This window comes from Talpa europaea, assembly GCF_964194135.1.
Source record: "Talpa europaea genome assembly, chromosome: 2".
Taxonomy (NCBI): domain Eukaryota; kingdom Metazoa; phylum Chordata; class Mammalia; order Eulipotyphla; family Talpidae; genus Talpa; species Talpa europaea.
The window spans coordinates 41,553,429-41,566,596 of NC_140068.1; the positions used below are offsets into that span (position 1 = coordinate 41,553,429).

General features: G+C 36.6%; 1 protein-coding gene across 1 annotated transcript in view; it reads right to left on the reverse strand.

Annotated features, from left to right (window-relative positions):
* Positions 1-12,652, reverse strand: part of RPF2 (ribosome production factor 2 homolog) — a gene marked incomplete at its 5' end in the record, with an annotated part of 30,857 nt that extends 18,205 nt beyond the window's left edge. The window contains 6 exons of the mRNA XM_084228307.1: positions 1,442-1,518; positions 2,202-2,283; positions 6,797-6,836; positions 8,983-9,020; positions 11,143-11,275; positions 12,630-12,652. Of these exons, the coding sequence (XP_084084433.1) occupies positions 1,442-1,518; positions 2,202-2,283; positions 6,797-6,836; positions 8,983-9,020; positions 11,143-11,275; positions 12,630-12,652 (393 nt within the window). The remainder of the gene's footprint in view (positions 1-1,441; positions 1,519-2,201; positions 2,284-6,796; positions 6,837-8,982; positions 9,021-11,142; positions 11,276-12,629) is intronic.
* Positions 12,653-13,168: the final 516 nt, after the last annotated feature.

Genomic DNA, 13,168 nt, shown 5'->3' on the forward strand with positions numbered 1-13,168 from the left:
CAAGGAAGCCCCAGTTTATATACTTTACTAAACACTTTCCAACACGTTTTCTTCATTGACAAGCATTTTCATAGATATTATCTCATTTGATGTTGTTATACCTATCTAATTTTTTTTAAAATATTTATTTATTTATACAAGCATTGGGTACAGTCAGAAGCGCGGGAGGGTTAGAGGATTCACCAGAGCCAGAGCGGGGAGCAGAACAGACTGATGAAGTACACTGCTGAGGGGAGCAGAGGGCAGCAGGAGAGGTCTGTGCACCATGTGGGACCCTCACCCAGCGGCCGGGGATTGAACCGGCACTGCAGAGGCTGCAGGTAGCTTTGCAACCCAGTGCTCAACCGCTGCGCCACTGGGGAGGCCCCATACCTATCTAATATTTGACAGCAATTGAGGATAAAGGAAATAATTGACTTGTCAGGTTACAAATGTCACCTAAATGCCCAAGACGGGTCACAAACCCAACTGTTCTGTCTTTAAATCTAATCTCAGGCTTCTGCTCTTCCTTATACTTCAGGAAGTTTGTATAGCCAACTAAAGTAAGATCCCACAGGAAACTTGGATGGTATGTCCTTTTTTTTGGGAAAAGCTGGGATAAGGCATGATTATATATATGCACTATAAGTTTTTAGCTATACCACAAGTCCAAAAGACACATAAATGGAGAACAGTTACATAATTTTCCATTACAAACTTTCTTACAAAGTCCTTGGGAAATAATCTTGTTTACACTATTCATCTAGTATATGCATAACTCTAGGTCATCAATGGAATTCCTCTGGAGCTCCATCTTTAAATCTATACTTCAGATTTTATATGCAGAGCAGCTATGAAATCTAAATAAAAAAGTGTATTTGATGAAATAGATTAAGCCAGAGCATAGTTCTGAGGGAGCAAAAGTCCTATTTGGAATCAGGAGCTGAATTAGGACAATTTCCTTGCCTTTCTAAGACTACTTACTACTTTCTATGTTACAATTTCATTCAAATAAAGGAGATACAAAGATAGAAATCATTAAGTAGAAGATTAAGCTGGCAATTGATGGTTTCAGTCAAAATAATGTAAGTCAAGACTTCTTATGTTTAAAAAAGTGCTCACTTTGAAAATTCTAGCATTTCTGAGGTTCCAAAAAAATAGGGACTATGATAAATCAGAGTAAGGAAATAGTATTTAAACTATGGTCCCAGACAAAAGTTAATAATTAGCCTGAAGTCTAATTCAATATATGTGCTATATACTACAAATACGCACATATACACTTTTTAAAGTAAAGGTAAAATGAAACTGTGCTTTTATTTTAGAGCACACTAAACTGAAAAACAAAGTTCCCTCTTATTCAAACTATAAAACTGTATCAGTACAGTTTCTCCACAAGATGTCACTATTGTTAACAACATTACATAGTGCTTTTTATTTTTAGGATCAATCAGTATCTTACCTTAATGTCTTTCAGAGAGACAAACTTCTCAATACCTAATTCAATCATATCCAGCACATGGTAGTCATACATACGACCTAGCAGAAAGCATTTATTTAAACATTTATTTTTAAACATGTATTTTTCCCAGTGACCTTACATGTACTAACTTATTTACATGTTCAAAGTGTCCTAGTATCTGCTTCTTTACGCTCTTCTTTTAACCTCTAAATGTGCCCCCTCCTTAAATTTTCAACTCTATATAAAACAGATTACTCCAGAAAGGATCTTACAGATCATTTAGCCAAACTCTCTTATTTGATACAAGAGTACATAAAGACCCACAAACAATAAAGAGTTTGCCTACGTCAGGGATCATGCCACAGCAAGTCTCAATATAACCAGGTAACAGTTCATTTCTGAATATATTTATTAAGGAAGGCTAATTTATGTGGGTAGGTATGCTGATTTGTTTGTTTATAACTAATTCTAATTTAGGAATACATGTTTTATATTAGATAATATCTACAATTTGAGACAAGGTAACATTTACATGTCATTCTTTACCTGGAGGCTGGTAGATAAAAAGCTATTCACACAAGGAAATAAATATTTGTCCTTGATTAAAAAAAAATTATTTTTAAAATTCAAATTCACAAGGAAAATAAAGAAGCTAGTTTACAGTTTACTGGTTAGTCTTGGAATACTCAACACCATCAAGTAATCTGAGTAACAGAGCTGACACTATAAATAAAAACATTAAAAGGTATGCAGTACTTACCTATTACTAGATTATTTGGCCGCTTCTTATTGTGGGAACCAAACATGAATAAAGAACAATCTGACTTCTTTGAAAAGAATTCCTGTAAAACCACAGAAATCCCATTCAATTAATGCAGAAATCTAAAAACCCTTAAGAATTGTATCTCTTGGGTATTTCTGGTGGCACAGGGGTTGAGTCTCAGTGCTATCATACTATCACCAATGTGGCCTGGGTTTGATCCCTGGCCAGGGAGATAACCCACATGGCACAGCAGACCTCTCCTGTCTCGCCTGCTGTTCCCCTCAAGCAGTGTATTTCAGTAAATGCACCTGCTCTGCTCCCCACTCTGTCTCCAGTGAATCCCCTCACCCCCCATACCTCTGTCCTATACCCCAGTTCTTCTATGCAAAAATAAATAAAATCTTTAAAAAAATGATTACCACAATAAAGTTAGTTAACATTCATTACTTCCTATAAAAAAAAAAAAAAAACAAAACTGTACCTCTGTACTAAAAGTATACTAGGTTTTTTTCTGGTGGAAGCTAATGAAGACTTAGGAATAAACAGAAGAAAAGGACTTTTTTTCTAGTTTATTTCAAATTTTCTGATTTGGGGCATCTCAGGAAAAGATATAAGTTAAAGACTAAAAAATATATGAAAACTATTAAGTTAACAAATAAAATGAAACCATTTATTTTTAGCTATGCATTATGATGGTGAATAGCACATCAAAAGTATTTCATCTGCTGAACAAATGCTTTTATTCATGGGACACCACTATTATCAGTGATATATCTTAGCACGCAATACATGTTATATCTTAGCATGCAATACAACTCAATACAAGTTAGAATACATGTCAACTACTTTCCACTGCAAACTTCAGCTTACCCTAAAAAAATCTCCATTCCACCCAGTTATGGCTTGTTCCATATTTACATGCACAACAAGAATTACAAGTCTATGAACTCTTCTCCTTCTGGCTCTCCAAAGTATTGACTTCCATGACAGATTTGAGAGTGGAAACACATACACAGGGTTCCCACCCCTGGAAAGCTTGTAATACAATGATGCCTGTCCTCTTATCATCCTATGCAGTATGATTCGATTTATTAAGAGTCCCAATCTCAGCACAAAAATTAGACTCTATGTGTTCTAGTCTAGTTCTAGTTGTAAATACTTCCTAAAAGAGTAACAAAAAATTAAAGAACTGATGAAACAACCATAATCCTCAACTTTTCTTTATTGGTAATAAGACTTCCCATAGCTCTCTAGTTTTGTTATCATACATTCCAGTGCCTAAGCAGAAGCAAATGGGGCAAACAGCTACCCGCTTGCTGATTCCTAAGTAAATGATACAAAGTCCAAAAGTCTCTGACGTTTCCTATGGGAACTGGCCTTATCAACCTTTCTGATAATTAGTTTTAGCATGTGTAAATCACAGACAATAATCACAGACAATAAATCACAGACCAACAAAAATCTGTAAGGGCTACTCAAGATGTCATTTGGCAAAGTACCTTACACTTTGGCACAAAACTGGTTGTTCAAAAAATATTTTTTAAATATCCAGTTTAATAAAAATGCTTTCTTAAATGTTTTTAAGAACGTATTTTCATGCTTTGTTTCATCCTAAAGTTTCCTATAAAATACCCGATACATATACAACAGCCATATCTGTTTTTATTCTCCATAAAGTCTGCTTTGTAGCTATTAAAATTCTAGAGCAAAAGTAGTGAAATTACCTGCAAATGCTAAATGTAAGTATTTTAAACTTCTATATGCTTTTTATAAAACCTCTTTTAAAATGTATTTGTCTTACTCCAAAGCATAGGTCCAAAATTATAGTGTAAAAATGTATGACGTGGTGGGTGAAGGACTGGAGATCAGGAGGGAGAATTCAACTACATTTCCAACATGACTATTATTCCCATGGTTAGCTCTAAAAGTCTGCAATTTATTATAGCAATAAAATATCTCCCATCTCAGGAGATGGGAGATCAAAGACAGGGAATGTCACAATTTGAAGTGTAAGATAAGCTATCATATCAACACTAAATTGAAAGAAACTACAGAATGCTACATGTCTTACAACCTAACACTGCTACAAAATGGTCATGCAACTAAAAGCACCCTGGTGCCACAAAACAAAACCAGTCCTTGATACAAAGTATATGGAAGAGAGAATTCTGGGCTAAACCCTATATAGTTTTACTTTCATGATCTAGTCAACATGTGACTAAAAAACTCAACACTGCAATGAAAGTAATTTTGTAAAAAAACTGAGTATTTATTTGCCAGTATTTTCCACAATATTTTAATTTTCATTAAAGTTAGTTGTCACATCAGGATAAGATGTTCAATTTTAGTCTTCTAATTAATTATTGTAATACTATTCAAAAGTTCTAAGTTCTGTCTTTCACAGTAGTATATTTCGTCAGTCTGCCTGTTCTGTTCCCCGCTCTGGCTTGGTGAACTCTCTCACCTTCCCGCCCTTCTGACTGTACCCAGTGCTTGTATAAATAAATAAATAAATAAATAAATCTTTAAAAAAAAAAAAAAGCTCTATCTTTTAGGGCCTCCCTGTTGGTACAAGGGGGTTAAGATTCAGCACTATGAAGCTATTGGCAGAACTAACCCACATGGCGCAGCAGACCTCTCCTGTCTTGCCCGTTGCTCCCTCAGCAGTGTATTTCACTACATCTGCCTGTTCTGCTTTCCAGTCTCTGGTGAATCCTTCCCCTCCATCCCCCATCTCTGGCCTGCACCCCAGCTCTTGCATGCATAAATAAATAAATCTTTAGGGCCTCCCTGGTGGCTCAAGGGGTTAAGAAGCAGAACTATGAGGCAATCTGCAGCCACTGGAGCACGAGTTCAATCCCCGGCCAGGGAGGTGACCCACATGGCGCAGCAGACCTCTCCTGACTGGCCTGCTGCTCCCCTCAGCAGTGTATTTCAGTCAATCTGCCTGTTCTGTTCCCCACTCTGTCTCTGGTGAATCCTCTCACCACTACACCTCTGGCCTGTACCTTAGTCCTTGTATGCATAAATAAATAAATCTTTTAATAAATAAATAAATCTTTTTTTTTCCCCAAAAGTTCTCTTTTAAATACACAAACTAAAAGAAAAAGCAATGGTGTTTTATAAAGAGAACATAATCACATTCTTATTTTTTTAAGGTCAATTTAAATAGTTTAAACCTTTTATTCCCTAAAGATTTTCTTTAGAAATAAAGCAGTACGGGGCCGCGGGGAGGGCGAGAACAAAGCGGAGAGGGAGTGCAGTGGACCATGGCAGTAGAGAGCTGGTGTTTTGGTAGTGGGTGCACTCTGACAATGCCTGAAAGAGGGCAGGGGGGGTTCCCTACACTTCTCAGACACAAACAAAGATGTATGCTAACATCACCTCAATAAAAAAAGAAATGTGTCAAACACACAAAAGTTGACTTCATCATTCTGATTTTATTCACTAGCATTTTGAATTTAGTTTTGATTGCCAAGACATTCAAACAGAAATTTGATTAGTTCTAGTAAAGGAACTGACAATTGTTAGCAATAATTTAGGGAGTATTCCCTGTTTTAAAAATATCCAAAAAAGGGCCTCCCTGATGTGCAGGGGTTAAAGACAGTGCTGTCAAGCTATCGCCAGCCACTGTAGCATGAGTTCAATTCTCGGTTGGCCAGGGAGCTACCGACATGGTGAGGCAGACCTCTCCTGTCTTGCCCACTGCTCCCCTCAGCAGTGTATTTCAGTCAGTCTGCCTGTTCTGCTTTCCACTCTCTGGTGAATCCTCTCACCCCACCCCCCAACTTTGGCTTACACCCCAGTTCTTGTGTGCATAAATAAATAAATCTTTTAAAAAATTAAAATAAAAATATTCAAAAAATGTCAGATTTTAAATAAAATCTACTTTATAAAAGTAGATCCCAAACAAACTTTCATGAGAACTTGAGAACTCATTAATTATGCACTTAAAATGTAATTCAATTTTTTAAGTTTCTACTTCTAAGCAGTGACTAATGCATACTGGTCAGAGTGAAATGTAAGATAGTCATACTTTGAAAAGTATAAAAAAAGTTATCTAGAGGGGAAGGGTGGGTAAATCAGATAAAAGGGGTCAACTATATGGTGAAGGATAGAATTGGGCTTTTAGTGGTAAACTTAATGTAGTACGTATAATTTCAAAGATGCCCATCTGAAATATGTAATGTTATAATCCAATGTTATGCCCAAAAAAAATAAAGACAATACATTTGGAAGTACAAAAAATATGTGTATTACCTTATGGAAGTTAGTGTGTGTGTGTGCAGTGAATATATTATATATACTTATATAAAACTGCTTATAAAATGATTTTGCTTGAAATGAAATTTTAGTACCCAAAAGGCATAAACTCTGTTGAAGATTAAATGAAATGATGTACATAAAAATACTTAGCATTTTAACAGTAAATACTGATTAAAAAAATTTTACATAATTCTCAAAAGCATCATACATCCCTCCATTTTACATCATTCCCTCATGTAGAATGATTTCCAATTTAAAAAAAGTCATAAATTAGTCTGAATAATCACTTCTATGCTCTCTTACATCAAAACTATTTTTGTACTCACCAATGAGGTCTGATCCTCAAATGGTCTTGTGATATTTTTCCTAAGATAGTAAAAAAAAAACCCCTAATTTTAATAACCTTAATAAGTAACTCATCCAAAAACCACTGTACTCTAATTAGTAAACCTGTCTTTTACAGGATAGAAATTCTGAAATGATGAAACCCGAAATATTCAATAAGTAAATATATTGTAAATTATGAAAGTTTCTGGCTGTCAGAATAAAGAAATTACAAAGAAGGAAAAGAAAAAGACTGGAAGGAAGTCTATAATACAGGATTGGAACTACAAGTCTAAACTCATCTTATAGAAGTATCAATATGAACTCAAGGTTTTTAAGTACAGAGATAAATACAGATATTCACGTATGTCTGGGTTGATATACATAATACGCAATGTCAAGCTCTTCCTGTAGAAACTAGAAACAATGATACTTTACTAGCAACTGAGCATACTTAGTGCCTAGATTTTTGTTTCCAAACTATCAATTTCCAGTACATGCAACCAGGGTTCTACGGAGATCTGGTTGATTCCAGGGGTGTAGGAAGGAAAAATACAAGATGAGGCTGGAACACCCTGTGGTACCAGAAAGGGGACACACTGAAAGGGCACAGGAGCCACTGATATATTCCTTCCAATGGCTAAAGGTAAAACAATTCATACAACAAACTAAATGATAGCATTAGATTACTAACCGAAAGGATAGAATATCCATAAGTTCACAATGATGTAAGTCATTAAACAGAGGACAGAATTTTCCTTGCAGAATTCCAGTTAATAAATGTAGAAAGAATGAGGAAAAAGAAAACTACAGTCATCATTATAACAGACAAGATACATCAATGGATGCTAAAATTAATAAGCAAAAGTTTGAGGAGAAAGATTTTTTTGCAGTCTCAAAGTATCTCCTCTAAATATTCATTAATTGCAAAAGGAAAAACAGTAGCTTCATCATGAAGAAACTCAGCAGACATCACTTCATCCAAGTAGTTAATATATAAAACACAGATACCCCCTAGCATGACTTATTAAGAAAAGCATATCATTTTTGTGGTACTCTTGCCAAAAATGCATAGCCTCATTCTAGTTATGAGAAACTTAATACAAATACAAATTGAGGGATATTTTACAAAATGATTGACAAGCGTTCATCAAAAGTGTCAAGGAAAGATTTGAGAACTGTAATAAATTGGAGGAAACTAAGCAGATATGATAACTAAATGCAATGTGGTATCCTGGAAGAGAAAAAGGGTATTAGCAGAAAAACTTGAAACCAAATCAAGCCTGTTATTTGGTTAACACTGCATCAATGTCAATTTCTTATTTTTGATAACTATAGTATGTTTATGCATGAAATAACATTAAAAGAAGCTGAGGGAAAAGGTACATGGGAATGCTAGAATTTTTGCAACTTTTCTGTAAGTCTAATTATTTCAAAATGATATATATATGTGCTTTGATTTCAACTATGAAAGAATAATCAACACTAAAGTAAAAATGATTGGGAAGAAATTCATTAAAAACTACTATCAACTGGACCTCCCTGGTGGTGCAAGGGATTGAACACAGCACTACGAAGCAATCCACAGCCTCTGCAGCACGAGTTTGATACCCAGCCTGCCAGGGAGCAGCCCACATGGCACAGCAGACCTCTCCTGTCTCACCCGCTGCTCCCCTCAGCAGTGTATTTCAGTCAGTCTGCCTGTTCTGTTCTCCACTCTGTCTCTGGTGAATCCTTCACCCCCTGCATCTCTAGCCTGTACCCCAGCTCTTGTATGCATAAATAAATAAATCTTAAAAAAAAAAAAACTACTATCAACTATATGTAAGTAGTGTTTTTTTAAAAAAATATTTTTATAAATCTTCCATGAAGTGGCTGTTTGTCAAGTGTTGTTTATTTATAACAATAAAAAGTAAACGATCATGACTTGGGCCTCCCCAGTGGCGCAGCGGTTGACCGCTGGGTTGCGAAGCTGCTCGCAGCCTCTGCAGGAGGGTCCCGCATGGCGCGCAGACCTCTCCTGCCGCCCGCTGCTCCCCTCAGCAGTGTACTTCGGTCCTTCTGCCTGCTCTGCTCCCCTCTCTGGCTCTGGTGAATTCTCTCACCCTCCCGCGCTTCTGACTGTGCCCAGTGCTTGTATAAATAAATAAATAAATAAATCTTTAAAAAAAAAAGGATCATGACTTACTTTTTATATAGAACACCATATGGTTTCTTCAGTGCATACTGTAAAACATAATTTATAGTTTTCAAAACAAAATAACTTTAGAAAAACAATTAATTATAACAGTTATTATACAAAATTACTCTGGTCCCTGGATCTTAGTATGATATATTCTTGGATTCCTTCTGACCACCTTCCACAATTTGCAATGTAAACATAATATTCCAACTCAGACTGGACATTCCTAATTAAAGATTTCTGTCCTCTTTCAACAGTGGATCCAACTTAAATGACTTCCTATATTTCTTTAAACTTTACCTATTTGGTTCTTTCCACAAAAACAACCTGAGAGCAGACATAGAGCAGAAAAAAAAGAAAGAATACATACTATCAGGAGAGACTGGTGGATTAAATAATATTGTCTAAATGTAAGAGAACTGAGTCATAATGATGATAATCAGAATATCAGCCAGCTTTTAATTAAACACAACCCTTTAAAAACCCCTTTTATTCAAACTTCCTTTCATGTTTTCCCTACCTGTAAACTAATAATCATTATGTAGATGATCAGCACTCTTCTATGAAAGGGAATAACAAAGATCTGAGGCATTACCTTGCTTTAGAGAAAGGAGTGAATGAGGGAAACAATGAAAGAAAGGGTGACGTGACCATTCCTCAACTATCAGAGTTGATGAACAAAGGAAATTCATCATTAAAATCTATCTTTTTAAGTAATAAAACTTAAGCATACTTATGATTCTTGACCAAATATTTCCCTATCTCAGCATAATACATTACTACCTTTTCTTGATAACTCAGAGTCATCAATATAAGTCTTAACTATTATAATAATCTGTAATACCATTAAGCTTATTTAATAATGTAACATTTAAGTAAGCTTACTTATATACATAGGTCACTGTGTGACAAAATACTGGCAGTACAGGGGCAGTACCCTATTAACACAATGACATTCCAACAAGTATCAAAAAAGGATGAGCATATTCGACATTCATACAGGTATATTAACCATCATGTTCAACAAGCATATGGAGTTTAGACAGGTTTAAAAACCTATGCGACTATTTAGTTGATTTAATTAAACAAATCACTCTGTTGTACTTAAGACTTAAATACTGTACTACCTACCAGCTATTTCCACATACTATACCTTTCATTCATTGATTAAACATTTACTGAGCACCTACTATATGCCAGGCATTGTGCTAGCCACTAAGCTCCAGATGTAGGGGGAAAAAGTTTTTATCTTCATCAAATTATGTCTTAACCTGAATACACCTCACTTCTTCCTCCAAACCTATTCTACCTAATATTCTCTAATTGGCATTATCACTCATTAGGCAATCAAGCCAAAAACCTGGTAAATCATACTTCTTACTCATACCCAAATCCTTCTACCCTCAACATCTATTCTCTCTCATTTTCATTGCTATGACCAGGCCCCAGCTGAGAAGATTTACTCACAACTTTCTCTAGTCAAGCTGATTTAAAAAAAATTATCATACCCTCACTTAAAAGTTTCAATGGTTCCACTGGGTTTTCAGAATAAAGCTCAAACTCCAGGTTACTATCGGAACCATGCCTATTCTTTTAGTTTCATCTAATTCACTCTCCTTTAGTCAACCCTAACAACTTGTAGTTCCCCAAATGTATCATACGCCCTTAGACACCCATATGTACAAGCCTGTTCCTCAACCTTGGGAACCCTCTCATCTCTCTGATTTTGTTCCATCCTATCCTTGCATGCCTCCAACACAGCACTAAATACACAATGTTATAATTTTTACCTGTCTCTAAGCTCACTGAAGGAAAAGACTATGTCTTATGAACCTATTTATCTCCAGCATATAGCACAAGAACTGGTATTGGTGAAGGAATACAGAGTAATATGCAGTTATTTCACTATACAAATTGTATGTGTTCCTTAAGTAGCCCAAATTTTAGTAACCAAAATCAGTTGAAATTTACTAAGAGAAATGGTTGCTTTAAGGAAAACCAATAGTCAGTGACTTGGCACTCTTCTCCAAGTTACCAAAGGTTCCAGTTCTTAAAGCAAGACTGTTGCTTTAAGTATTTATGTATTTCTCCACCAGCCCAAACTACAATGTGAAAATGTCCTAAAGTGATTTCAATACCATTCAAAAAGCAAGTAGATATACATACCACATCTCTAAGCACTTGGGTTACTGTTAAATTTGCATTTCCCCCTTTAATCAACATGGCATTTTTAATATTTTCACTGAGCTTCGGCTCTCTCTTCTCAAGAAATCTCTTTGCTCTTTTGGTCTTGGGCTTTCTGTTCAGAAAAATCACAATTCATAACTTAAAACATTTCTTCATATTACAAAGCCATATTTTGACTAAAGTGCAAATACTTAAAAGCCAATAGATATTATATAACATTTATCAGTTAGGATTCCACTACTAATCAACACTCTCTTTGCAAGGAGATTGTAGTAAGATACTTAGTCATCGCTATAAAAGTGTCAATTTTATTAGTTTCTTGGTTTTTTAAATAAAGGTTTTCATTTTTATATTCCCAGAATTCTTTTATTACTGCTTTCTTCCTAAATCCTTATTTAAAAAAAATAGCTCAAGTGAATATTGTTGCTATTTTTAGTTCATTATTTTTCCTTCAAACTTAAAGCAGTCAGAATGGGTCCTAACACAAAAAAGGCATGCCAATTTTCCTTCAGATCATTTGTCAAGCTAATTTAAAACTTCTAATCATTTACTAGTTGATACACATTTATTAAATCAAATCAAGAGATTTAGTGTTTTTATATAGCAATAAAAGTGGTAGATGCTCTTTATTCCATGAGATGCTCTTCTTCTCACTAACTAGCAACAAATACAACCAACACCACTTATGTTTTTTAGTTGTTTGTCCTCCAAACTACAAACTAGTCTTACTCATCTTTGTAGTTTCCACAGCTAGGGGAATATATATGTATATACATAGCAAATGCACAAAAATCTATGAATTAATGACTAAATGAAGAATGTGTTATTTTGATTACACATTACCCCAGATAAATCGGAAACAAAATAAAACCCACTGCAAATGGTTCATAGCAGAAATGTAGGAGGTCAACAAATATTTTCTGAATCAGCTGAAAACCGACATTACTCCAGGATAACTCAGAGAAGTGTACCAAGGTTGGGTGAAAAAGCAGCAGCTAATGAGCATTTCTACGTGCTGTAGAAAAGTCGTAAAATACATTCTCGCAAATAATCCTCACAGTTTGTGAAGAACCACTTTTAAGAAATCTGTTTTGCAAAGTAAGCTCAGGCTTAAAGTGGAAGCGCCCGATTGTCACCTAGATCTGTCACATTCCGAGGCTTGGGCACGTAACCCCTCACTCTACCGCCGCCCTCGCACGTCTGCGGAAGAGCTTGGTTAGAATAAAAGCGGTGACCATCTCCGATCCACCTCCACCCCGCGGCTCCCACTAGTGGGATTCCGCACCCCTTCTCCCCGCCGCGGTACTGGAGGGAGCCCCAGACTGGAGGATGGATCCGCCCCACCAGGGCCGACCCTCAAGGGGTGTGAGGCAGAGCGGGAGGTAGAAGCTCGAGCCTAGCGCTTCTTCGTGACACAGGCCTCCCTCGCCTCAGTGTTCCCGACTGCAGAGACCCAGCGGACTTACACTACCCGGTCCAAAGCGTCCATCGCTGTCGCTGGCGAACCACGTTAACGCACGTGCAGCTCGCGCTTACCCGGGATAGGACCCGCTCCGGAGCTGGAGGAACCGGAACTTGCGCGTGACGTCACTTCTTGGGGCCCGCCCCACCGCTCACGCCTGACGCGCTAGCGGCCATTTTGGATGGAGTTGTGCCGTTTCCTTGGTAACCGGTTTGTGCCCTGACTCTTTCTCGGAAATTAACACTAAGCAACAGCACTTCTTGCAGATTTTGGATACGTCTGGGTGTCAGATATTCACGAACCTGTTGTTATTCTGTGAGTTCTCCACGATGCTAAAAAGGTTGATGGCATGGTTGGTACTCACATACTCACTGAAAATATCAATGTGAATTTTTACAAAAGATTTATTTATTTATGCATACAGGAACTGGGGTACAGGCCAGAGTGGGGGGGGATGAGACAGGATTCTCCAGAGACAGAGTGGGGAACAGAATAGGCGGACTGACTGATATACACTGCTGAGGGGAGCAGGGGGCAAGACAG